The sequence below is a fragment of the Sycon ciliatum genome, chromosome 1, assembly GCF_964019385.1.
Source record: "Sycon ciliatum chromosome 1, ocSycCili1.1, whole genome shotgun sequence".
Classification (NCBI taxonomy): domain Eukaryota; kingdom Metazoa; phylum Porifera; class Calcarea; order Leucosolenida; family Sycettidae; genus Sycon; species Sycon ciliatum.
Window position 1 is genome coordinate 89,871,055 of NC_088643.1, and position 26,089 is coordinate 89,897,143.

A 26,089-nucleotide genomic window follows, 5' to 3' on the forward strand; every position below is an offset into this window, starting at 1 on the left:
GCTAGAGCCTTGTTTGCCCTCCACTAAACTTGAGTCCCTCGAGTGCAGCGCCGTGGGCTGCCCACACGCAAAGGATCTCAGTCTGTACTAGTACTAGTAGTTCATGTAGCATGCATGAAAATACTTTGGATACATTGCAAGCATGTTGGCATTCTGGCTCAGGCTGGCTGGCAGTTAGTGTGATTAATTGACAGCCCTGTCAGGTGTGTTAGCCAAGCCCCTGGTGTCACAGCTGTTGCCCCAGCTGATGCTCAGGCTGTTTGAACTTGTTTCATGTTAACGTATGCTATACTATGTTTGTGATCTCTGCAGGCTATCCACCACTATGATCCAATGTCTCGCATTCTTGTCAAGCTACAGATGCCACAAAACCTCTTTCACCTTACCTGGGGCGGTAGGTTGGATCTTTATCAGCGAGTTTCCTGAATTTCATTTTTGTTCAAAAACGTCACACCATTGGCTGGCCCAGAAATGCAAAACACGCTATGTACCATAATCCTCTTTCTCTTGCTAGCTGTGCTGCTGCGTGCATCCAACTGTTTTGCAATTTCTTTCTTCCTTGTTGCAATTACTCGGCGAGATTTGAAATTTCTAAAGTTCCGCAGTCGCAGGAGATCCTGAGCCGTCACCATGAGCTCCGTGCCATCACTTTCCGATCTCCGCCAACTCAAAGTCGACGGAGTTGAAACTCGACTGCGAGAACTGGGGCTTTCTTGCTCAGGCAATTTTAGAGCCCAGGTGAGCCGTCTGCATGAGCATTTGTCGGCCCAGGCAAGAAACAAAGCTAAGTCTACGAGCCAGGTCGCAAAAAAGACCACGCGTCGGCGGGCTAGTCCTGCAGTCCCGGCCACTCAAAGCCCCGCGGCCGCGACCCAGCCTGACTCGTCGCCCGCGTTCACGTCGCAGCAATCTGCCGAGATCTCTCGGGTCGTGCAAGATGCAGTGGCGTCCTGCATGACGTCATTGACAACTTCGATGGGTCTACCGGTGGTACCTCCACATGCACAGCCAACTGTAGCAGCAGCAACAGCAGCACAGCGGGCTGGTCCAGTCTCTGGTGATGTTGTGGTGCCTGACTCTGAGCCTGAATATGTCCAGCCTTCACTGGCTTCAGCACTAAGACCAGACCAGGAGAGTCTCTTCCTGGACGGCGATTTGCTCGCCCCAGAGCGTCCACCATCCATCCCATTACCTGCCCTCAGCGACCATCTCACGGACAAGATTATCAAACGTGAGTACGTTGATTTTGGTAGGGTACTGGGAGAGCTGGCTTTTGATACGAGCATGGGTCCGGACAGTGGGTTCACCCTGCAGGGGACGGGGGACCACATCACCCTTGTGCCATCTGCCATGTCGTCGTCATCCCGTCTAAAGAAAGTTGTAGACTTGACATCGTGGTTGGAGGCGTTCTCAGCCTTCGCCCAAGTAGCCCTCCACCACGACCCCGGCAGAGGTCCGGAATTATTCAAGTACCAAAGCACAATCGTGAAAGCGGCCGCACGCTATACATTCGGTGCGTGGTCTGGCTTCGACATGTCGTTCCGTGCAAGAGCTGCACGCAGCAAATCTAGCCTTGCCACGTCAGATCCGGAACTCTGGTCGGAGTGGTTTACAAACTCCATCCTGCCTCCCTGCCGTCACTGCAACCGGCAAGGTCATTTAACAGTTCGCTGCCCCCGCGCCCGTAGCCTAGCTTCACTGTCTGACGGGCCAGCAGCCAAACGCCCCTTTCCGGCACAGCGGTCAGGGGCTACCGCTCACCCAAACGCCCCAGCTGTCTGCCGCGACTACAACCAAGGCCGCTGCCAACGCGCAGCCTGTCGCTACGGCCACCAGTGCAGCACATGCTTTGGCAGCCACCCCGCCAAGTCATGCCCAGGAAAGCCAGCCGCCGCCAGCCGCGACCAATAGCTCGCAGTTGCCCAGCTTGGAGACTCGGTCACTCCAGTCACTCACCGGTAACTCTACACTCACCCAGGCCAATAGCACTCACACACTCTGCCCAGCTGCTCACATCTCTCCTACACGCACCCTCGCTCACGAGCCAATCCATTTGCACACGCCTGTAACCCCCATTAACGTTTCTTACCTGCAGGACGCTTTGTGTCAGCATCCTGATCCGGCTTTTGCCTCATTCGTAATACATTCTTTGTCTTACGGGTTCGATATTGGGTTTGCTGGTCCCCGTACCTTCCGAGTCTCTCGTAATCTCAAATCAGCGATTGAGCACCCTGACATTGTCGATGCTGCCATCGGTCGTGAAATTGCCGCAGGTCGCATGGCCGGTCCCTACCAAGAGCCCCCCTTCACACTTACACAGGTCTCCGGTTTGGGTGTGGTTCCCAAGAAGTCACGGTCGGTGCAAAAATGGCGCTTGATTATGCATCTGTCAGCACCACAGGGCCACTCAGTGAACGATGGTATCCCTGTCGACAAATTCTCTGTACAGTACTGTTCGGTCGACGACGGCGTAAATCTCGCACGGTCCCTAGGCCGTGGCTGCCATCTGTGGAAGGTCGACCTCCAAGACGCATTTCGCATTTGTCCAGTACGGAAAGAGGACTGGGAACTATTATGCCTGTTCTGGCGCGGGCAATATTACGTGGACAAATGCCTACCCTTCGGCCTTCGCTCATCACCGTCGCTGTTTAACAAAGTCGCAGACGCCCTCCAGTGGGTCATGTCGCACAACTTCGACGTAGCCCCAGTCATCCACTACTTAGACGACTACCTTGGTGGAGCGACGGACTCTATCGGCGCACAGCACCAGCTTGACCGTGCCCTGGTAGCCTGCCACGACTTAGGCTTCCCGGTCAATCCAAAAAAGGTGGAAGGCCCTAGTACAACCCTGACATTCCTCGGTGCCATGCTGGACACAGAGCGCTTCGAAATCCGCCTCCCATCCGACAAGTTAGAAGACCTTCTCATTGCCCTCAAGGCTTGGCAACATACCCGCCCTACCGCCCGCAAGTCTGAATTGTTGTCCCTGATAGGTCACCTCAGCTTTGCCTGCAAGGCGGTCCCTGCGGGCCGCATGTTTCTGCGCCGCCTCATTGATCTCAGCACGACGGTCCCGCATCCAAACGATTACATCAGAATCACAGAAGACGCCAAAGCAGACATCCAGTGGTGGCTTGACTTCCTCCCTGCCTGGAATGGCGTCGCCTTCTTCCTAGAACCCACGTGGTCAGCCGCCGCCGATATGGACCTCTACACGGACGCATCTAGAGCCATCGGCTATGGTGCTTTCTTCGCCGGCCGGTGGCTCCAACACCGGTGGCAGAGGCACCAATCCCAGAGATCCATCGCGTGGATGGAGCTCTTTGCCATCGTGGCCGCAGCATCCACATGGGCACCGCAGCTGCATCTGAAGCGCATCCGCTTCCACTGCGACAACCGTAGCGTATGCGACATCTGGCTCCGCTCACGCACAAAGTGCCCCGACTTAATGGCGCTGGTACGCACTTTGTTTGCCATTGCTGCCCGACACAACTTTCACGTCATAGTCTCCCACATCCCCGGCACTGACAATGCGATTGCTGACTCTCTGTCTCGGTTTCAGATGGCCCGATTTCGCCGACTGGCACCCACAGCAGAAGACACGCCATCTCCGGTGCCCGAGAGCACCTACTCCCTCTGATGTTGGAGGGTCAGGCCTACCAGTGGCTAGGCCTGTCAGCGTCCACACGTGCCACATACGCGACAGCCTGGAAACGACTGCACCAATTCTGCCAACTAGTCGGCACCAAGGTGATTACAGACACCATCATGCTGGCGTTTGTAGCCTACCTGGCGCGTCAACATGCCGCGTCAACCGTCCGCCTGTATGTGTCGGCGATCCGGGCAATTGCCAAAGAAAACGGCAAAGATCTCTCGTCGCGAAGAGTGGACCTCGCAGTTCAAGGAGTGGCACGTGCACAGGCCAACCGAACTAAAAACGCCAGTAAGCCAATCCTCCTGCCCCACATGGCAGCTATGCGCAGGGCCCTGATACGGTCTAACCTCAACGCGACCGACCGAGCCATGGTATGGGCAGCTATTTGCCTGGGCTTCTTTGCGTGTCTCCGGGCAAGTGAGTACACTTCCACAACCGCCACGACCATGTCAGACGGTGGCCTCCGAACAGAAGACCTCTCCATCACGCCGCAGGCAATACAGGTCACAATCAAGAAGTCCAAGACCGACCAACTCGGCAAGGGTCACTCCGTCCGGCTCACAACCACCAACTCAACGGTTTGCCCGGTCAAAGCCATGCATACCTATCTATCAAGACGCCCCAACCTGCCCAATAGACCACTGTTCGTTGACAGCTGTGGCAAGTTCCTAACTGCACCAAGACTCACCCGTCTAATCCGTCAGCTCCTGAGCAGCGCAGGGTACCCACCTATCCAGTATTCACTGCACGGCCTCAGAGCCGGAGCCGCAACCACAGGAGCAATGAGCGGCTTCACCGAATCCGAGATCATGAAACTCGGCAGATGGCGAAGTGCCTGCTACAAGAACTATGTACGCTGTGGAAAGTAACTGTTCGCCGTCCGCAGGCGCGCAAGCGCGCACAGCCACACCCACATACACGCACCCGCAGACACATACACACGCACGCACACACACCCACGCATGCACACACACATGCATGCACGCGTACACGCACCCACAGTCTGACACCGCACAAGCATGCATGCAGGTACACACGCTGCGCACACGCTGGTACGCCCATTCGCGGACGTATGCACTCACGTTCTAGCACTGACTGTGCACGCACGCCTCTGATACTTATGATAAGTTATCTGCACCACTCTGTTGCTGTGCTATAGCTCCCACCTAGCGGTGTGGGACACCCCATGCTATGGCGGTGTGGGACACCCCAGACCATGGCGGTGTGGGACACCCCATGCCATGGCGGTGTGGGACACCCCATGCCATGGCGGTGTGGGACACCCCATGCCATGGCGGTGTGGGACACCCCATGCCATGGCGGTGTGGGACACCCCATGTGTGCACGCACGCTCCGACTACATGCGATTCAAACCCTTCTCGGTGTCACTAAGGGAAAACAAACATGCGAAGGGCACGCATTTGAACTACGTACATGTAGCTGAAGCGCTTGAATACCACACTAAGGTCATTCGGCTGACCAACGCGGAATTTGGGGGCATTCGGCGGCTTGGTCTGATTCCTAGCTTGTTGGTAACCGGCTTGAGGTTTCCAAGGTTGCTATGACAACGTGCAGTCATGCGCAGGGCCACCCAACATGCGTTGGGGGCCCAGGAAAGACAGAAACGCGTTGCTAGGCAACAGCAAAAGCGCTCAGCGAGTATCACGCTACTCATGCAGCACGCACGCTGGCTTAGGGTATCACGCTACCCTTGCGCTGCGGGGTACCACATTGCCCCTCGCTGGAATCAGACCCGCGCCCCGGATACCTTGCGCTGGCCTCCTGACGGCCAAACTCAACCAACTTGCGCGCTGTGACTGGGGTTGTGCATGCCTTAACAACATAATGTGGCCCAGGTCGGCAGACTTTCAATTAGCCAAGCGAGCTACTCAGGCCAGGGCGCATGATCACTATTCGCAGCACTTATCGTCCATGCAGCAGTCGGGTTAAAATCGGTTGTGGCGACAAACGCGATTAGGCCGGCTGCAGGGACGCCGTAATGTCGCACTCGCCCCAGCACCATTCAAACAGTTCCCTTTGGCAGTTCACGGCACGAACTTCAACAAAGCCCCGTGAATGCGTACTAGGGGAAGGCTAGACAGCATGTCTCTAGACATCAATAGGCATCGTATGAAAAGCCAGTCAATAGCACTAAAGAGCGAAAGCCTTTGTCACGGTTCGGTTTCACTCGCGCACCGGGCCCGAGCTGCCAGCGCAAACAAATGCCGGGCGCGAGCTGGCAGCACGAACAAACACCGTACTCACACGAGACCGCTGGGCCAACGGATGGCCACAGCCATCAAAAACAGGAACAAACCCATCCACGGCTCTTTCTCTTGCTAGCTGTGCTGCTGCGTGCATCCAACTGTTTTGCAATTTCTCCCTCCCACCCACGCCTCTTGATCTGTCCTAGCTCACTATTCTGGACAAATATTAATTCAATTGCAATGAAGCGATTCAATTGCAATGAAGCGCCGGGGGCCGGCGGGGGCATTCGGCGGCTTGGTCTGATTCCTAGCTTGTTGGTAACCGGCTTGAGGTTTCCAAGGTTGCTATGACAACGTGCAGTCATGCGCAGGGCCACCCAACATGCGTTGGGGGCCCAGGAAAGACAGAAACGCGTTGCTAGGCAACAGCAAAAGCGCTCAGCGAGTATCACGCTACTCATGCAGCACGCACGCTGGCTTAGGGTATCACGCTACCCTTGCGCTGCGGGGTACCACATTGCCCCTCGCTGGAATCAGACCCGCGCCCCGAATACCTTGCGCTGGCCTCCTGACGGCCAAACTCAACCAACTTGCGCGCTGTGACTGGGGTTGTGCATGCCTTAACAACATAATGTGGCCCAGGTCGGCAGACTTTCAATTAGCCAAGCGAGCTACTCAGGCCAGGGCGCATGATCACTATTCGCAGCACTTATCGTCCATGCAGCAGTCGGGTTAATCAAGAGTACATAACCCCCCAAGAGTGTGCAACTCCCACATACCCTGCTGTCCCGACAGAATTTCAAGTTGATAAATATGGTGGTAAAGACACACCTGGCAATATGGCGGTAAACACACGCCTGCCCACACATGCTCTCTAGGCTGCAAAGTTCTGGCACAGAGCTCTCCTTCTCACCACTTCTCTCCAGAATTTAAAGTTGACAAATTTTATGATGCAATGCTCCTTGCACCAGTGATTTACAACATGTGTACGGGTGTCAAGCATCACACGTTTTTCTTTCACACGTTTTTCTTTGCAATAATTTGTACAGCATCAGATGGGCTTTGGTCCACCACAGGTAACGGATTCGTCTGATAATCCGTGTACGGTGCTTTTTTTTGCATCATATAAATGACGTCAACTTGAAATTCTGTCGGGACAGCACCCATAGTCGAGTTGCACACTCGGGGGGGGGTATGTACTCTCGACCATAATAGAATGATGAAACAAGCTATGTACCATATAGACTGATGAAACAAGCTATGTAGAGTGGACGGTTCGATACCGGAACACCTTGAGAGCCAAATTTGTATAGACCCAAACCGATCATCAGCGTTGATTTTTCACTCGAAAAATGTTTGTGGAAGGAAACTGGCATGTTGAAGTCTGCTCTGGGGCCAGAGTCAATCGAACTGAGCCACTCCTTTGTGTTGACCCATTGCCTCCAAGTTGCCCAATTTTTCGCTTCAAAAAAGTTCAAATCAGAGGTGGCTCCAAACCGGACACGTTTTAGAGTGCACGTCAAATTCACTCTGGGTCTGAAATTAGGTAATTGCTATCGCTCCACGACAGCCAGTACAGAGTAACAATAAGCCTTGTGTGTGCTTCCATTAGCTTTGATTGGTATGCAGTGCTTTATTGGCGAGATGCGAGCCGATGTTTACCTGCGACAAGAAGTTGATTTTTCGAAAGTCGTAAAACTCAAGTCGCAGTGCGAAGCAACACGTCAAAAACTCACCTGCTTGGTATGGCGCTTCTGGTCATCGCAGAGCCATGAAATTTTGGCTCGGAGTATAACACATCGTAGTCTCACTGTGGCATATGTTTTCTAATCAAAATACCAAGAGAGAAAGTGAATATTGAGTCCGTTCCGGTTTGCAACCTGTGTCCTATTTGAAACCGTCGCCTCTACCTCATAGAATGATGAAACAAGCTATGTACCATAATAGAATGATGAAACAAGCTATGCACCATATAGACTGATGAAACAAGCTATGTACCATAATACACACGGAAAGTTGGGTGTGGTCCTCGAAAGAGTGCTCAATGCACCGGGGTGCAGAGCTTCATACAAAAGGAATAGAATACGAAGCTTGGGTTGGCTGTGACTCCGAGTTTCACGCCTATGGCGATCATCAGACATCATCATGCTGTCTGATGATCGCCATAGGCGTGAAACCCGGAGTCACAGCCAACCCAAGCTTCGTATTCTATTCCTTTTGTATGTACCATAATAGACTGATGAAACAAGCTATGTACCTCATAGACAGATGACTGCAGTACCGGAGACCCGTGGACATGTGCAGCTTCATCATTAGGCATGCACATACCGGTAATAGTTATTGTGCGTTCCGTCACTACCGTATTAACCCCATTGGAACAGCATTGCAGCAATGGTGTGCTACGATGAGGATTTGCTCCAGCACCTGCTTAAAAAATAAATTAAAAAAATTTCACGGTTCGCGTGAGACTCGGCTGGAAGCCGAGTTTTCCGCATCCGCCGTGGGAACGCCACCACCCTCTAGGATCAAAGCACCTGCTTGTTACAGTACAATGTACGTGCTTGTTATGTGATGTTGTATGCATGCGCAGGTGTTGAGCAAGTGGTTTGCGTGGATGAACTGAAGATGGGGCTACTCGCTCAGAGCTGCCTTTGCCCAGGCTTTTCCACTCTGCTGTACACGATAGGATGTCCGTACATTGGCAGCACGGGTGAGTTGGGCTATTTGATGTTTTTTTTAATAATGTTGTCGTTTGCTGCATGGCGGTAAGAGCACACTGGTACGTACACCGACGTAGTGCACATATTTCTTGTGTTTGTGTTGGCTGTGATTGTTGGAGTATGGTCGCATGCATGTCTTTGATTTGAGTGTCTGATGCTTACTTGCTGGGCTGCAGGATACCATGCGGATCAACGTGAAAAGGAGTTTGTATATGGGGCTGATCAGGTAGGCTTTGCATAGAGAGAGAGAGAGAGAGAGAGAGAGAGAGAGAGAGAGAGAGAGAGAGAGAGAGAGAGAGAGAGAGAGAGAGAGAGAGAGAGAGAGAGAGAGAGAGAGAGAGAGAGAGAGAGAGAGAGAGAGAGAGAGAGAGAGAGAGAGAGAGAGAGAGAGCGGGAGAGAGAGGGAGAGAGAGAGAGAGAGAGAGAGAGAGAGAGAGAGAGAGAGAGAGAGAGAGAGAGAGAGGGAGGAGAGAGAGAGAGAGAGAGAGAGAGAGAGAGAGAGAGAGAGAGAGAGAGCGTGTGTGTGTGTGTGTGTGTTTTAAAAGATCTCCGTCAGATTTCCCACAATGACTTCATGGATCCCTTTTGACGGCCCTGGTACTAAATTTTTGGATGGTCCGAATCTGGTTTCTACAACTAGCCTTGCCGATTGGATTCATATCAATTTGGAAACTGAAGTTTGATGTGATTGCTGAAGTAGACCACAATAATTATTATTGACAGTATGTACAGGCACCAGTAGTACACTTAGCTATACTGCACTCTGCTGCTGACTGCCTCACCGTCATAGTGATGTGATAGTCAGTCACCCGAGGGCACAGTATTGTATAGTGGAGCCAGGGTAGCGAGCCAAACTTACCATACATAGTAACCCAGCCTGTTGACAACTTCTTCCGTTCGTCTACTGCAGTTGCACTCGGTGAAATCTGATCCCACTTGCAAAACTGGCGCCCTGTGCCAGTTCCGACTACATCATTGCATTTGTACATGTGTACATCCAGCCGCATTCGTACTTCTGCCAGGGCGTCATGGGCTGTGCATATTGAGGTGCCAAATATGCACTCTGGGTCGGATTTCACCGAGCGCAACTGTACAATAAAACTGTATGAATGAATATGGCCTCTTCTGTTCTTTGCAGGAATTGTATGTTGAGAATCCGCCTGACCACTTCATTGGTAGATCTTTCACTAGCCTATCATCTGAAATATTTCGAAGCTACTCGGCGATCTTGCTAGCTGTAGCTACTCCCAATGTTGACTCCGCTCAGGTCAGTTCGTGTTGTACTAGAGCTTTAGCTTCAAGGAATTCCAACACATTCATGCACTCTTATTTTTAGGTGGGTTTTAAAGCAGGATTCACAGAAGCATTTTTGCCATGCATTGCGCAATGCGATGGCCGTGAAACCGGGATATCCTGAAATCGTAACGCCATTGGTCGCTAAAACAGGCTGGGAACATGCAACGGAAACACTACACCACGTGATGTGAGTTTTCACCGTTGACGGACCCGATAGAACGGGTATCCAGAGTTTAACACTTCTGGGAGCCAATGTGCTCTTGCTTGTATCTAGGTACGAGAATGCCAGGGTTGCGTACACCCCGCATTGAGCTTTGACGCACGTCAGCACGGCACAGTCGCATCACACCACTCATCACATGATCACTCATCAGATCATGCATCACATCACAAACAATGCTCTGTGAATCCTGCTGACGAGTCATTCGTGGATGTCTCATTGCTACATTCGTAATTAGTTTTTCACCAGGAACGGTGTTATTCTCTTAACTCTTGCAGTTATACGTGTGTCACTGTGGCATTGCAAGGTGTGCGGATGTGGCTTTCTGCTACATCAGTACACTCAACCATCGTTGTGCTGTGCTGTGCTTGCTGGTGACTGCTGTGCCTTCTAGGGTAGACTTGATCTAATGATCAATCCAAGGAATTACAAATTTACCGGTGATGAACAGCTTATCCTCCTGGCAAGATCAAGTGATGTAGCCACCGCCATCAGCCGTTCAACACCTCGTGCATCTGCCCAGGTAAAGACCTAGTAAAAAAACATGTTGTTGATGGTGTTGTCAGTGGGTATTGTGTCAGTCAAGTCCACAGGTCTTGATCACTTCACAGCTAACTGCATGGCCAGCTGGCACTGTTTGTATTTGTGTCTGCTTATTTTCTTCGCAAGATTAAGTGAATGCTATACTGAATCGCTCAGTGTGGCACACATGCTATCAACTTCTCTGCTGAGTATTGGAAAGAGCATGCTGAACTTTAAGAAGGAAACCAGTTATACGTCCCGTGTTGCCGCTCTTGCATTCTCTCTCTCTCTCTCTCTCTCTCTCTCTCTTTCCTCACTTGCTATGTGTGTGTTGATAGAGGCGAGGCACTCCACTAGCAGCAACAGTAGCCAATACCAGCGATGATGAGAGAACCCCGCTAATCATTCCACAACCTACCAATGTAAGCACAGTCGTATGGCAAACAGAGTGCTGTGTTCTTCTACTACACATCACAGTCATGCCTTCACCTGATATCCCATTTTGTATACAATGTACATGTCATGTACATGTAGGCAACGTTTGAAGTTGTGCCTGTACGTGTTTTTGGTATTGAACTGGCCTTAGTGAGTGAGTGAGTGAGTGGGTGAGTGAGTGAGTGAGTGAGTGAGTGAGTATCTACCGTACATGCTGCACTGTAGCTTGCGTTACAGTATGTGTTGTACCTTTGTACAAAATGCAGGTGTAGTGGTTTGAACTGCTGTTTCAAAAAAAAGTCGAAAATGTCAGAATCTTCATGAAGTTTGAAGGATTAAAAAGGGAAATCTCATCTGGAAGACTTCCAGAATGGCGATGAACATAATAATATCACGTGCATCCCTAGGAGTTATTACAATGACCTCCTAGGGATGCACAATTGCACATGTATGTGTACACTTTGTGAGCATTATGACACAAGCTTCAGTCTTAGTGTTACCGTCATTGCTCGCCGGTGGACTGCAAATGATAGCATAGAGCTGGTAGGTGACTGCTTTATGTATAGTATACTGTACAACCTGTCCTCTGTTCAGCCTTTAGAGCACTGCTTGCCTTTAGAGCACTGCTTGCCTTTAGAGCACTGCTTGCGTTGACGCCTTTATGGCACTCTTCCTATCTTCTTAGGGTATCTGATTTTGTCTCTGTTTATTTCTTTTTTCTTTTCTGCAAACTGAAGGGAATACAAGGGTCAACAGTAGTTGATGGTCGATCACATCGCCTCCGTGCTCCTAATAATCACCAGTCGACTGGACGAAATCCTCAGCTCAGTCGTCAAGCGTCAATACCATTGACAACCACTGGTGCACAGCAAGTTGCTACTGCTGTGTGCGACCCAATCATGAATGGACAGTCGCGCTCTTTCATCAAGCATCTAGTGGTAGGTGTTTACTCTATGCTCCTCTCAGTTACATTATACATGTATAGGATACTGGCTGTGTGAAATTGGCCATGCAGGTGAAATTGAATCAAGTTCAGAAGAATCCATGTTTGTGTGGAGAGTAGCAGCACTGGTGAAAGGTGTAAGGTGGTGGGAGAGAGGGAGAGAAGTGGAGAGCTATGCCTCTGTGTGTGTGTGTGTGTGTGTGTGTGTGTGTGTGTTTGTGTGTGTGTGTGCGTGCGTGCGTGTGTGTGTGGATGAAAATCTGTGGGTGCACAACCAGTGCATTTTCAGATTTGCGTGCTTCTCTTGCGACAGGCGTATACATGGTACATGGTGTGTGTGTGTGTGTGTTTGTGTGTGTGTGTGTGTGTGTGTGTTTGTGTGTGTGTGTGTGTGTGTGTGTGTGTGTGTGTGTGTGTGTGTGTGTGTGTGTGTGTGTGTGTGTGTGTGTGTGTCTGTGTGTGTGTGTGTGTTCTGCTATTAAACGGGTATGCTCTGGCTAACACATTCATATACGTACACTGTTTGCCTGTATGTAGGGCACAGGTTCAACACCAGCTCATGTGTCGCATGGGCGTAGAACATCAGAGGAACATACCAGCTCAGATGAGGCCGATGGAGGAATACACATGTCCTGGGAATATGTGTGCAGTGGAAAGCCTAGACATGTACGTATAACTGAAACAAGGCCGTTATGGTCACCCCCGTGTTGTCATTTTGGTCTAGTCGGTGGCCTGTTTTTCTCAGCCCATGTTGTGTTCCTGGTGTTCTGAATTTTTCTTCTCTGTATTACTGTATGCCTTAGTAGCATGTACACTACTGATCATGCAGCTCATCATGATCGTTCAGCCTGGCCTTCTTCCCTGTTTGTCATATGACAGATTGACCTTGCAGAACGGCCGTGGTCGTTGAAAGATCACGTCATACTTTGTGACAACAGTGATGGCTTCCCGCGCAATATTGGCTTCTTCCTTGCACCGCTGCGGGCTCAGCACCTGGCAAATCACATGCCAGTAGGTAAGCAAGACAAGTAGTGAGGAGCATCGTTGTTACTTGTCAGGGTGTAATGGATTAGACTAATCACATATCCACACCTGACAGATGCCTTGAAAATGCCTCTTTGTGACCAGGCAAGTGCAAGTCGAAATATCTCTTTTGGCTGGGGTATTTGAATGCTCTTTCATGTAATATAGGCCCCAGCATTTGAAAAGCACTTTTTGTGATTGGTGGGAGCAGCAATTACTTGGAATGCCCAAAAGGTGCCCCCAGACCGACGTGAAAACAAGCAGAGTAGGAACGTTGTAATGAGAAGTGCTCATGCGGTGTTCATCTTGGGAGAACCACAGAGAAATGTTCATGAGTCTTCGAGGAGGACAGGTTCTGTTGTGAGAAAAGCAAATTACGACTTTGCACGTATTTATTCGTGAATTTTTGTCTATTGGCTTCATTGTGCGAGATTGACTGCATTGCTTCTTCCTTCTTACCTGCTTCTTGCTTGTCACAGCTTCTTACCTCGAAGTAGTGAACTTTATTATTGTAAACCTGTGGAGTGTGGATGGCATTTTCGGTTTCACGTTTTTCCCTTCTGTTGTATGTTTACATCGGTGAACATGCCTTAAAGGCGGTACAACTATTTCTGGGTTTGTGAACAATATTGCTTGGTTGATTCCTTTTGTCCTGACAGTGGTGTTGAACCCATCTCTACCATCATCTGACCAATGGAAGATGCTTTCTTCATTCCGTGAGGTAGGGACCCTGTAATTAAGTATCCGTATTAGGATTGCTGTTGGTTGTCTAGTGTTGGCGGTATAAATGGTACTTCAAGTAATTGCTGTCTTCCAAGTGCAATGTACTCGTACAAGTATCTGACACCTGTACTGTGTATGCATGTGGTTGAACAACTGTAGATACACGTTAGTAGTACAATGTTCTTTCTTGTCGTCATGATTCTCGTGCAGGTATACTTCATTCAGGGTAGCCCACTGGAGGCTGGAGATTTAAAACGGGCTGCAATCGCTACTGCTAGCTATGCTGTGATGGTCTCAGACAACACGATCGACTCACTCGAGTAAGTATGAACTCGAATACGTGTTGCCTAAGTCTGTCTGTCTGTCTGCCTGCCTGCCTGCCTGCCTGCCTGCCTGCCTGCCTGCCTGCCTGCCTGCCTGCCTGCCTGCCTGCCTGCCTGCCTGCCTGCCTGCCTGCCTGCCTGCCTGCCTGCCTGCCTGTCTGTCTTTCTGTCTGCCTGTCTGTATTTGTCTGTGTGTGCTTGGTGTAAGTTATGTTTGTGTATGTGCTGGGTATCTTGGGACCACATGTGGTCTTTAATAGAGCACTCTGTTGTTCTTGCAGGTTTTTAGAACATATATGTACATGCACTATCTTCTTGTCCACTTGTCACTAGGTTGTGCTTAGGAGTGTTGTGACGCTGCCCTGTGTTCTGTGTAGAGACCCGGAGAATACAGTAGATGCTATCTCTCTACTTGCTGCACACAACTTTCATTCACTGGCCAGACCCAATTGCTTCACAATTAATGAGGTATGTAGACAAAGTTATGAATTACATTCGGTCTTGGGCATAATGGCATCGATAATAGAGAGGTTCCGCATAACGTAATTACGTTAGTAAAAAACGTAGTCGATCTACGGAAAGTCTTACGTAAACTGCATGCGCATCTGCGTTCCGCCATACGGAGTTTTCAAATCACGTAGCTGCCCTTGGCAACTCCGAACGCGGCAGTGTACGACCAGATCGACCTGGGGAGAGAGTCATAAATTTGTACCCCAATCCACTTACGGACCAGCTACGTTATCAGAGCCCTATCTACGTACTCTACGTAGACAACTTTCCGTAAGTGAAGTGCAAACTCGCGAATTCACGGGTTTTTCCCGCCCACTAACGTAAAGTTGCTCAACTCTACGTAGTGCGGAACCTCTCTAGTAGTGACATTCCGTAACGATGGAAAAAAATGTTGCCCGCAACAGTGCTTCAAGTACAGCCCGCGACATATTGCAGATACAGTCATTGTAAAGACCTATTTTCCATTGCCTGCTGTGGCGTTACATGCACTGGACTTTGGGCACTTTGAAATATTCTTTAGTAAGTACAGTAATGTTGGGCACCGAAAAACGGAGCAAATCATCCGGGGGGGGGGGGGGGGGGGGGGGTGGCTTGCTCAAGCATTTGAAACGATGAGTTCCATCTCGTTGGCAGTCTTGGACAACCTTCAACGTTTACTTGGATCCCAGCACACACTGATTCTCATGCAGCTGATTCATTTTCAATGGGGAATGCTTGAAGTACTAAACCTTCTAGTAGTAGAATCTTTACTCACATGTTGCATTCCACGAGTAATCTCTGACTGTGATGCTCTTCCACATTACTGCGCTGCTTGGCGGGTGGTTCAAGCTGGCTTTCCTTGCCGAGATAATCCACAGCTCCAGTGCTGGGATTAATTTAACTTGAAGCACCTCTCGAGCTCGTTCCACCTGAGATATAGCTCCGTCTCTCCAGACATGGATGGCCCATTCACGTGCATAATCGGCCAGGATAGGAACCCTGCCTGGAACGGCACTCTCGGATGACGGATCATTTCTGCTTTTCTTTTGTCTTGCTCGGTTGTATTTTTGTGTGGCATGATTTGTGCTCAGGTGATTCAAAACAGTAATATGGACTTATTGATTCCTGAGCGTTCAGTATACCATCGTACTGATTGCCCGGAGTATGGTGAGGAATGCACTGTAGCGTTGCATGTTTGTAATACCGTGGAGCTATGAGAACTATGGGATTGTATGCTTGAATCTTTATGTACTTGTGGTAGTACGAGATAGTGCTAGCGACTTCGGCGATGTTTACGTTGGACAAGAGTTTGCTCCCCACACCAGAGCTCGCGCGTTGTGGTAGTAGCCGGTCATGTGTCCTGTATTGATGATTGGTTTTTGCGCTTTTGAGCAACTGCTGTATGCTCTGTTCACGCACATGAAACTAAAGGACTTTGGCCCTTTGTTTGGGTTGTTTGGCCCTTTGTTTGGGTTGTTTGGCCCTTTGTTTGGGTTGTTTGGCCCTTTGTTTGGGTTGTTTGGCCCTTTGTTTGGGTTGTTTCACTTGTTTTCTATCTTGTGCATGTGTCAATTTCTGTCTTTGCTTATCCGCGTGCCTGTTTGTTGTTGCTGTGCACTGCAGCAAAGGAAGAGCTGTCCCTGCCATTCATGAGTGGGCATGCCTTCTCCAGCTCCATGCTTGATAACCTGCTGTGCTCGGCCCACACCAACCCACTGCTGCTGTCCTTCATACGCACTCTGCTCTTCTCCGGGTGTCTGGATACGGATGATGACACGGGCGAAGAGAGCACAGTGGCAGCTGACGGCAGGCAAGTGCCACAGTCTACCAGTGCCGTCAGTGCTAGCAGTGACAACACTGTAAATATCAGTGGGGCTAATGCTCAGCAAGACGGCCGGCCATCATCTCAAGCGCAGAGACTGCATCCAAACATGGCTCTCAAAACGATGTCGCAGCACGCGCAAGAAGAAAGTGGCAGTGAGCCGGAAGATGTTGTGTGCAGTGTCCTGCCTGATCGTGTTGTTGACCCCCATGAGCTGTTTGAAGAGTCACCAATTTACCAGCATCATCAGCTGCATAGTCTGCCTAAAGTGCACCTCAACTTGAAGGACGCCAATGGTATAATGCAAATACCTATCCCGACTGATCTAGTTGGTAAGTGCTGAAGAACTCTGTACTACATGTACTGGTGCTGTTGGCCTATCGACATCGCCAACAATCGATCTGCTTTAAATCAACGAATTTTGTAAACTGCAGACTTTTGATCTTGCTCGTGATTGGAAAGAGCTGATGCTTTCACAGCAGTAAAAGCAATCGACTGTTTCTGTTCTGAAAATTAACTGAACTTGCAGAACATGTGCTACATTGTACAAGGCCAGTGGACTAACTGTAGACTCCACTGGTGAGCCCACAATGCATAAGCCGAACATCAGGCATTGCAGAGAGCAATCTCAAGACAAGACAGAACTGAGACTCAGACCAACTCCCAAAGGCCAGCTTCGTGTCAAAGCAAGAGCTTTTAAGGTATGAGCGGCCCGCCGGGCGCGGGGTGCAAACAGCACGCAGAAGCTAGCCTACTTGAAGTGCACTGTGTTGCTCATGTGCGTGATGCAGTATAACATTCAATAGCTGTCGTCTTGTGTCCGTGATCTGCAGGCTCGGCGTATGGCAATCTCTTTCAGCGTTGTTTGTGTGATCAAGCGTCAATACTGATTGGCTTGTGGAGATTATCACCAGATGGGTAAGGATTCAGACTAAGCATACAGATCCAGATGGCCATAACATCAATGTTACATGTATGTTTAGTTCTTGACTTGTGGCGCTGCGCTATTGTACCTTTCAACAGCGTGCACGTCGTGTGAACCTGCTGTGGAGTTCCATACAGGCTTCTAGTGTACTCTCAAACTGGATTTGAAAGTACAAACTCCCCCAAACTTTGAAAGCATGCATAATTGCATACTGTAAGACATGTATATATAACGAGGAATCAAATCTAACGTTTTATCGGATGACATTTCTTCGTTATGATAAGATCCGTTGAGGCCGTACTGCTTCATATATGCTGTGTGTGGATATGGCAGAATACTGCAAGATCGTTAACCTATCTTCTCGTTAACCTATGAATTTTGGACAATCGTTAAATTTGCGACTCATTAGAGAGGTTCCGCACTACGTAAAGTTGAGCAACTTTACGTTAGTGGGCGGGAAAAACCCGTGAATTCGCGAGTTTGCACTCCACTTACGGAAAGTTGTCTACGGAGAGTACGTAGATAGGGCTCTGATAACGTAGCTGGTCCGTTAATGGATTGGGTACAAATTTATGACTCTCTCCCCAGGTCGATCTGGTCGTACACTGCCGCGTTCGGAGTTGCCAAGGGCAGCTACGTGATTTGAAAACTCCGTATGGCGGAACCCAGATCCGCATGCAGTTTACGTAAGACTTTCCGTAGATCGACTACGTTTTTTACTAACGTAATTACGTTATGCGGAACCTCTCTATTATAACAACATGTCTTACAGTATGCACTCTTCGTAATACAGGCATGTAAATCCCAAAATGCAATGATGTAAAGTACAGTGGTGCACCACCTCGATACCACCACCAAAGTCTTCCATAATCCTAAAACAAATACTAGTACATGTATGTTCACATGTGAGATTAATCAACGACCTGTTTCAGCTCGGGTGTGTACCGTACATACCGTATAGGCGCGAAAAGAAGCTCCGGGGCTCTATTTTTCCAGAAGACACATTGAGGGGGGGGGGGCTGTATTCGAGAGGGAGCTTTATATTTTTTTAATAGAAACATCAATTGTTTCACCCCATTCATGCTGATCTGTACATGCAGTGACTGCACTCGATCGTTGTACTGTAAGCACCAGTACCTGCAGTTTGTGTGCAATAAGTGCACCATATTGCACGTGCATACCGTACACGATTCATATACTGCACTGCATTGTATGGAAATTGCGTGCTCGATTCATATACTGCACTGCATTGTATGGAAATTGCGTGCTCGATTATAGCCCCGGGCTTTTATATGAGACAGGACTTTATTATTTCGATTCCCTCGGACAGACGGGCTCTATTTGAGGGGGGGTTCTATCCAAAGGGGGGCTTGTATTCGAGCGCGTACGGTATCTACGCTGTGGAATCTGTCCTAAGGGACCACTGAGAATTGAAAGGACACCTTCTAGCAGTGCCCTGGAGATACGAACCTGCACATGTGAGCCTACAAACTGCGGACATGTTTGAAATCGGGACACTACCTTGGGGGGACAGTACCTTGGGTATTTGCATTTCTCAGGTTCCACTGCATGTACAATGTACCATGATGTACAGTGTACACATGCTCCCATTGCAACACAGTTGTGACCCGTGTTTCTTCTCTCTGTCATGCGTATGTGTTGTTTAGGCTGCACTATGTTGCAACTAACCCAAGACCAGAAACAGTTCTCCGTGAAACCGACTTTGCATTTGTGCTCAGGGCGTCGGGGAGCTAGTATAGCCTTGGGGATTTCCTTAGTGTCTTGCCTATTTTCTTTTAAAATTGAACTGTGCACTTCACACAAGCATACTTTAGTAGGCATGTATGACGTTTGCCACTTAGGGCTGTCAATAGGGCGTATTGCTGGTGTACATGTCTGTCCTGCCAGGTTGAACGGGGTGTTGTGCTCTCTGAGCTCTAGTTTAGGTTTGTGTTTGCCATTGCTGCTGCTGGCCAGCCAATGTGCCCGTTGATCTTTGTTTTCAATTTACGAAGATGCTGTCAAATTATTTACTTCAAATAGACCGGCCCTGTGTGGACCACTATTGTTGACTACGTTCAATGTCACATGATCACACATATCTTTTTATTACTTTGGAACGAATTTTAAAAGCTACGCATATTACTGGGGTGTGAGGCTCCACTAGTACCCCTTCATTTCTAATTTATTTAGAAAGCTGCTGGAAGTTTCATCTCCTGGGTTGATCGTTACAAAATACAGTTTTGCTGGTATGCACACTAGTTTCAGCAGAGCCGCAGTTGAGTCAAGGTCATCGCTTGGTGCTCCGTGTTTTCATGAACTGACGGTGCAATCATCAGAGAACATTGATATATGTATATATGTACAGTATTTTCACAGATGAAATAGAGGTAGCTACTTCAGCAACACACGCTTTATTTTTCGAAGATTCCCTTTGTTTTTTTCTATCATGCTTCGTGTTCTGAACAATCGATGGCGAAAGCACAGCATACGATTGTATTATTTTGTAACTCATGCACCCCCGGTTGAGAAGGTGATTTGGTTCATTCACCATTCACCAGTATGTTGTTTGGTGTACACAGCGAGCATGGTCAGGTGAGCATCGGCCCGGGTAAGCAAACCAACCTTTTGTGTGTGTGTGCAGGGCGTCACTACGGTACGGTCACTACGGTATTGACCGTACCACTTTTTGCCCCAAGTACCCCATGAATCAATAAAAGAGCCAGGGACTATAGAAACCGCCCTACGACGTTTGATATCAAAATCAAGTTATGACGTTTCAAAGTCACGCGACTCAAAGTAGTTACGCGAAGCGCAGAACTCGTCACTTTTGTTTTGACAAGACTCAAGAGCTTCTCCGTCTCTCGTCTTGTTAGGTGGTCGGGGAAGGATTCCGAGCTCGAGCGATTGTCGAGTAACTCATGAGGCTCCACTTACTGTGATTGATTATGGCTACAACATCTAGTAGACGACGCAACTCGATTCTGTGTGGAGTCGACTAGTCCCTGATGCGAAGGCGCTTGAATCGGACGACGAGAATTTTTACGGATTCAGCGCTGGCACCCGCGAGTCGTCCGCGAGCGATTCCGACACCGATGCTGACAGCGACGGCGATGATATGCCACCTAAGAAGAAGACGTATGGAGTCACAGCAAGCTCGAGTGCTGCTAGTGTTGTGTCGAAAACGCCAAGCCCCGACAGCTCGGAAATTTCAAACGCGGAGAGTGACACCGACTACTCGGAATCGGATGACGAACCAGATACCCCCGCACCTGAGCCACCGACGACGGAGCAGGTGAAGCGTGGTCTCCTTGGACATACGCGATGGGATTGAGAGAGGCTGTGGATGCAAGTCGAAGAATCATTGGAAAGTCATCCCAGAGCAGCAGCTCGAGGACTACATATTTGAAGTCTCTAAACTGCGAGAATCGAAAAAGCGCTTCAACAGTTCAAGCAGTTTGTTCTGGGCGCACTGACTGGAAGCATGCGAAAGTCGATGACTGGCGGTGGTGATCGACCTTTCTATTTCCGCTATCATGTACGTGGTTACGAGTTGTGCAAAGACGTGTTCATGGCAGTTCATGCTGTTGGAAGTCATGTAATGAAGCGCCTTCAAAAAAGGCAAACAAATGAGTCGTTCAACTGGCACAAAATGGCTTGACTGGGAGAACACCAGAGCACTTGGCCATTTCAGCAGACATAGAGCAGGATGTAGTGCAGTTTATTCCCGTAGCTATGCAGAAGACGTTACTTCAGTAACGTCTGGCGCTAGCCAGGGTCCACACAGCTTTAATTTGGTGTTTGTTTGTGTGTTTGTTTGTTTGTGTCACGCCTGGCGCTATCCCGTATCTGTCCCGTACTGTACCGTACCAGCAAAGACAGCTGGCCACAATATTTTTGTTTGTTTGTGCCATCGACATGCCTGGCGCTATCCCGTACCTGTCCCGTACCATCAAGAGTACGGTACCATCAAGAGAATGAGTATATATGCGAAGTGTATGGGGGGAATGCATTCAGTGCAGTACCATTAAATTTTGTGTGGATTTGTGTGCGAGGCCGAGATCCCACTAGCAGGCTGGCTGGGCCGCCTGTCGACCAGCCCGGGAATCGCATGTAGGCCGATAGCATAATAATTATAACGTCATGTAGATGTATAGCAGGGAGTCATATTATGTAAACGACTCCCTGCTGTATGGGGAGATTTTCTGGAAAGAAATACGAAGTAGGGAGACGAGTACTTGTAAATGCGATCAGAATGGATGTTAGTTGCCGTCAGTATAATAATAAGAAGAAGAAGAAGAAGAACGCCCGTGATCGGCAGAGTCAGCGCCGGTCCCAGAAAACGTCAGGACAGACATCCCGTCGACTTGAGAATAACATTGAGCAAGCTTGTCAAGGACGGCAACATTCCACAGTACTCGTTGGTGACTTTAACGTGGATTTCAGCATGCCTGGTAATGCTGCCCACCCTCTTCAGCATATTCTGACGAGATTTGATCTGAAGAATTACGTATCCTCTGCAACACGAGTGACAGCACATTCCCAGACCATTCTCGACCTTTTCCTCTCAACAACAGCTATAAGTGGAACATGTGAAATAATTTACCTCGATATAAGTGATCACTATGCCATACTCGCTCATCTACCGATTCCGTCTAAACCTGCTCGCAAGGGAACATCAACTGTCACGGGTCGTCGTCTCCATCAGATTGACTGGGGCTGCTTTCAAACTGATTTACATGGCATACTGTCTGTCGGCTTTGATGATCAAGATGTTGACTCCATGACAACTTCCTTTAACAATGCTATTCTCTCCACCCTTGACCAACATGCACCCATCACCACCCGCCGCCGTGCAGACCGGCGTCCATGTCCCTGGCTGACTCGCGAGCTGGTTGAGTGTGTCCGGAACCGAAACAGACTGCACCGCCGTCTAATGCAAGATAGAGCAAACGAGGCACTCCAGCAGGAGCACCGAGCTGCACGTGCCAAGGCCAGAAAGCTAGATAGACAGTTGAAGAATGCTTACTTTATGGATCAATGCTATACGTCTGATCAGAGGAAACTTTGGTCCGTGATGAACACTGTCACCGGACGAAAGAAGACCCGCCGAGTACCCCAGGTATCAGCTGACCAGCTGGGCGACTTCTTTGCAGATGTTGTTCATGACCCCAGTCGACCTACGCACCTACAGATGCCAGTTGGCCCTACGAAATCTGATGCCCTTACAGCCTTCCAACCTGTGTCGTTGTATGATGTCGCTAAGCGTTTGCAATGTGTGGATCCACATAAAGCTACAGGAAGTGATGGAATCCCAGGTATTGTGTTGAAACGTTGCTCGGACACCCTCTCCCCATACCTGATGAAGATCGTCAACTTATCTCTTGCGTCTGGTATAGTGCCATCAACTTTCAAACATTCTCTTATCAGCCCATTGTATAAAAATGGCGACCCACTGTCAGCTCGTAACTATCGGCCCGTCTCGCTACTGCCTATTGTTTCTCGCATACTGGAACACTTTGTCAAGAAACAGCTGACAACTTTCCTAGATGATCACTCCTTGTTACCTTCAAGTCAATTTGCATACCGAAGAAATCACTCAACAGAAGATGCTCTTATCCTTGCCTCCAACCGCTGGAAATTGGCCAAATCGGAACGAAAACACACCGGGGTAGTAATGGTAGATCTATCGAAGGCATTTGATAGAGTCCAGCATGCCAGGCTTGTGCAAGTGCTGTTTGACCTTGGCATTTGTGACACACCACTGGAATGGTTCCTCAGTTATCTCTCGGAGCGGCAGCAGTGTGTACGGGTGGAACACTCAGTTTCGCAATATGTTGGATGCTCCCGAGGAGTGCCTCAAGGCAGCGTTCTGGGCCCTCTTCTTTTTGTACTGTACACCAGTGATATGTCGTCAGTTCTACCAGGTAGTGTATGCCACCAGGAATTCGCTGATGATGTGGCTCTGGACTACTCCGACTATCAGCCTGATTTAGTGTGCTCTGTTCTCTCTAACGCTGTAACACGACTCGCTGAGTACTTGGACAACATTGGTCTGTTATTAAATGCCAGTAAAACCCAAGTTATGTTTGTGAGACCCCGTGGGTGTCTGGATGGACCATCTGAAGTGAAGTGTGGTACCACAGTGCTTGATGTTACTCCAGTCACGAAGTATCTCGGTGTCATGCTTGATGACCAACTGTCCTGGAAGCCCCAAGTGGACTTTATTGCCAGCAAGACTGCTACTACAATCGGGCAGCTCTGGCGCCATGGACGGTGCCTTTCACTCAATGCCCGCCGGGCCTGGTACATGAGTATGATCCAGTCTGTTCTCTGCTATGCCTCAAACTGTTTCTTTCCTGCTCTATCCAAACTGCTGCTACATCGACTGCTACGCATTGCTAAGTCTGGCATACGAGCCATCTTCCAACTCCCCAGAAGGACCCCCACTGCTCCCCTATTTGCCAGACTATCAATGCCTCAGCTCCACCAGCTGTACGTGCAACGTCTGCTTCTCTTCGTCTTCCGCTGCCTTCATGGCAGAGCCAGCTCACTGTTCCAATCCTACTACTCCCTCATTGCCACGGATGTGGACAGAAGTTGTGTCACGCGTGGTGAGGTCAGCCAGCTGCTCAGAGTGCCGTTCCTACCTGGTCCCTCAGGCCGTAGCTCTATCGCCTTTGTTGGCAGTACCACATGGAACTCTCTCCCTGCTGATATTCGCGCTTGCGACGTACGCCACACGTTTCAAGCATTGCTGTCTGGCTATGACCTCATCTCCCTAGTCAACTAGCTCTCCGATGTTGTGCCTACTATGTCTTCTTCACAGATTCTGCCTGAACAGATGCTCATCAATTATGTTCTTGTCCTCTATCTTAGTCCAAATCCTGCCTTGCCCATGCATGACTCTCATGAAATGCCCGTACTAAAATAGTCTATAGAACAAGAATATTGTATATCATACTTCTCTCATCAACTATGATAATACCCATTTCATACCCCCCCCCCCCCCCTTCATAAATTAATACCTACTGTTTTCTTTCCTTTCATTTCATCTTCTTTTCCGTTCCTTTCTTCTTCATACACATTTTAAACATTTTCATCATATTGTGAGAGCCGTGGGCCAACAGCCCCGGTGAGAAGGCAGTCTTGCCTGTTCATATGGTGAAGTAAAATAAAGAAACAACAACAACAACTCCAGAACGCCCTTGATCGGCAGAGTCTGCGCCGGTCCCATAGCTATGCAGAAGACGTTACTTGTACTTCAGTATCTCATTGAAACGTTTTTGCAATACAATGATGTAGCTAATCAAAGGAAAAAAGCATTTCCATCAGTTCTAACAACATGCGCGATGAGCTAGGCAACAAAGCATAGCGCAGGGCCCTGAGCTTCCAAGCTCTCTCGTTTAGTCATAATTATGCTAACATGTACGGTCTACCTCAACCTGCAGCGGAGCGAGGTCGTGCTGAGGACCCTCCAGTATACTTACCAGCATCCGAGCACAAGAAGTCTGCATACATCTACACCAAGACCGTCACACAGTATTCGCCTGTTCATTACAGGTCATTTTGCCACATTTGGAGGAGACAGGCAGCACACATCAAAGTGATGAAGCCAAGGACAGACGTATGCGCACTGTGTGACAATCTGCGGTACAAAATTCGTGTCGCCGGTACAGAGGAAGAGACGAAATGTAGTGTCCAGGCCCTGTGTTCGCACACATCGCTACCACAAGAGGAGCGGCAGTACTACCGAGATTTAGTGGACGGCGCGCAGGCATCACTGGATGAAGCTGAGGGCATAGTTCACTATACATTTGAACTGCCTAACTACTACGTAGTAGCAAGAATGAAGATATACAAAGAACATTACATACTGTGTACATAAATTTGCTCTATATTGCTCAATTGATATGCCATTATTAAATAGGTGGTTAGGCACATTTTACCATCGCAGATCAACTTGAAATTTTGTTTGAGCACATTACCATACCATACCAACATTTTGAGAGAAAAAAAAAATTTTCGCCAAAAAGTGCCATAGGGTGGTTTCTGTAGTCCCTGGCTCAATTATTTTAAATACACTGATTTGGGCTCTAAATTTCCAAAATGTTCGGCTCAGCCATCCCTCCCGCACGAGTAAATTGTACTTCAGATGGCTGACCGTACCACAATAAAATACCTTCCGACACCCCTGGTGTGTGTGTCTGTGTGTGTCTGTGTGTGTGTCTGTGTGTTGGGGTAGGGGGTGGTAGTCAAGTATGTACAAGACTTAGTACAGCGGATGCCAAAGAAACCCGCCCTCCTGCATAAGCAGTGTCGGACACTTCGGAGCATTTCGTTATCGTGTGGCACGGCTATACAATCAGCATGTGCATATTGATATGCAGTTCAATGCAAGAACTCGTAGCGATACTTTACTATGCAATGTACATGTGCGTTGTAAATGCAGCACTAGCCTCAGTGCGTTGTAAATGCAGCACTAGCCTCAGTCCCAGGACCTTGCAATCACACTTGAAAATCTCCACCTTCCCCAGATATATTCTGCAGTGCGTTTGTATTGTGATTTTTGCGGTCGGTTCGATGGAGACATAAGCGCTAAGCAGCAGGATCAGTAACTTAGCAACGCCTGTGTTTCGCCCGGGATGCTCAAGCTACATATGCTCCTAGCAACTACGTAGCGGCTCAGCTTCTGTCTGTCTACAGACTTACAGTACAGAGTCAGAGAAGATCGAGGCACTCTATCTCCGTGGAGAGCGGCATCAAAGCAAAGGAGCTTGCAAGCG

General features: G+C 49.1%; 1 protein-coding gene across 1 annotated transcript in view; it reads left to right on the forward strand.

Annotated features, from left to right (window-relative positions):
- Positions 1-19,853, forward strand: part of LOC135806333 (potassium channel subfamily T member 1-like) — a 38,349-nt gene extending 18,496 nt beyond the window's left edge. Inside the window, exons 8-23 of the mRNA XM_065320504.1 lie at positions 313-394; positions 8,453-8,572; positions 8,759-8,808; positions 9,721-9,849; positions 10,493-10,621; positions 10,959-11,042; positions 11,793-11,993; positions 12,536-12,664; positions 12,878-13,013; positions 13,681-13,742; positions 13,955-14,064; positions 14,445-14,535; positions 15,648-15,723; positions 16,180-16,710; positions 17,212-17,296; positions 18,971-19,853. Coding sequence (XP_065176576.1) covers positions 313-394; positions 8,453-8,572; positions 8,759-8,808; positions 9,721-9,849; positions 10,493-10,621; positions 10,959-11,042; positions 11,793-11,993; positions 12,536-12,664; positions 12,878-13,013; positions 13,681-13,742; positions 13,955-14,064; positions 14,445-14,535; positions 15,648-15,723; positions 16,180-16,710; positions 17,212-17,296; positions 18,971-19,058 — 2,103 coding nt within the window. The 3' untranslated portion in view covers positions 19,059-19,853. The remainder of the gene's footprint in view (positions 1-312; positions 395-8,452; positions 8,573-8,758; positions 8,809-9,720; positions 9,850-10,492; positions 10,622-10,958; positions 11,043-11,792; positions 11,994-12,535; positions 12,665-12,877; positions 13,014-13,680; positions 13,743-13,954; positions 14,065-14,444; positions 14,536-15,647; positions 15,724-16,179; positions 16,711-17,211; positions 17,297-18,970) is intronic.
- The last annotated feature ends 6,236 nt before the right edge of the window (positions 19,854-26,089 follow it).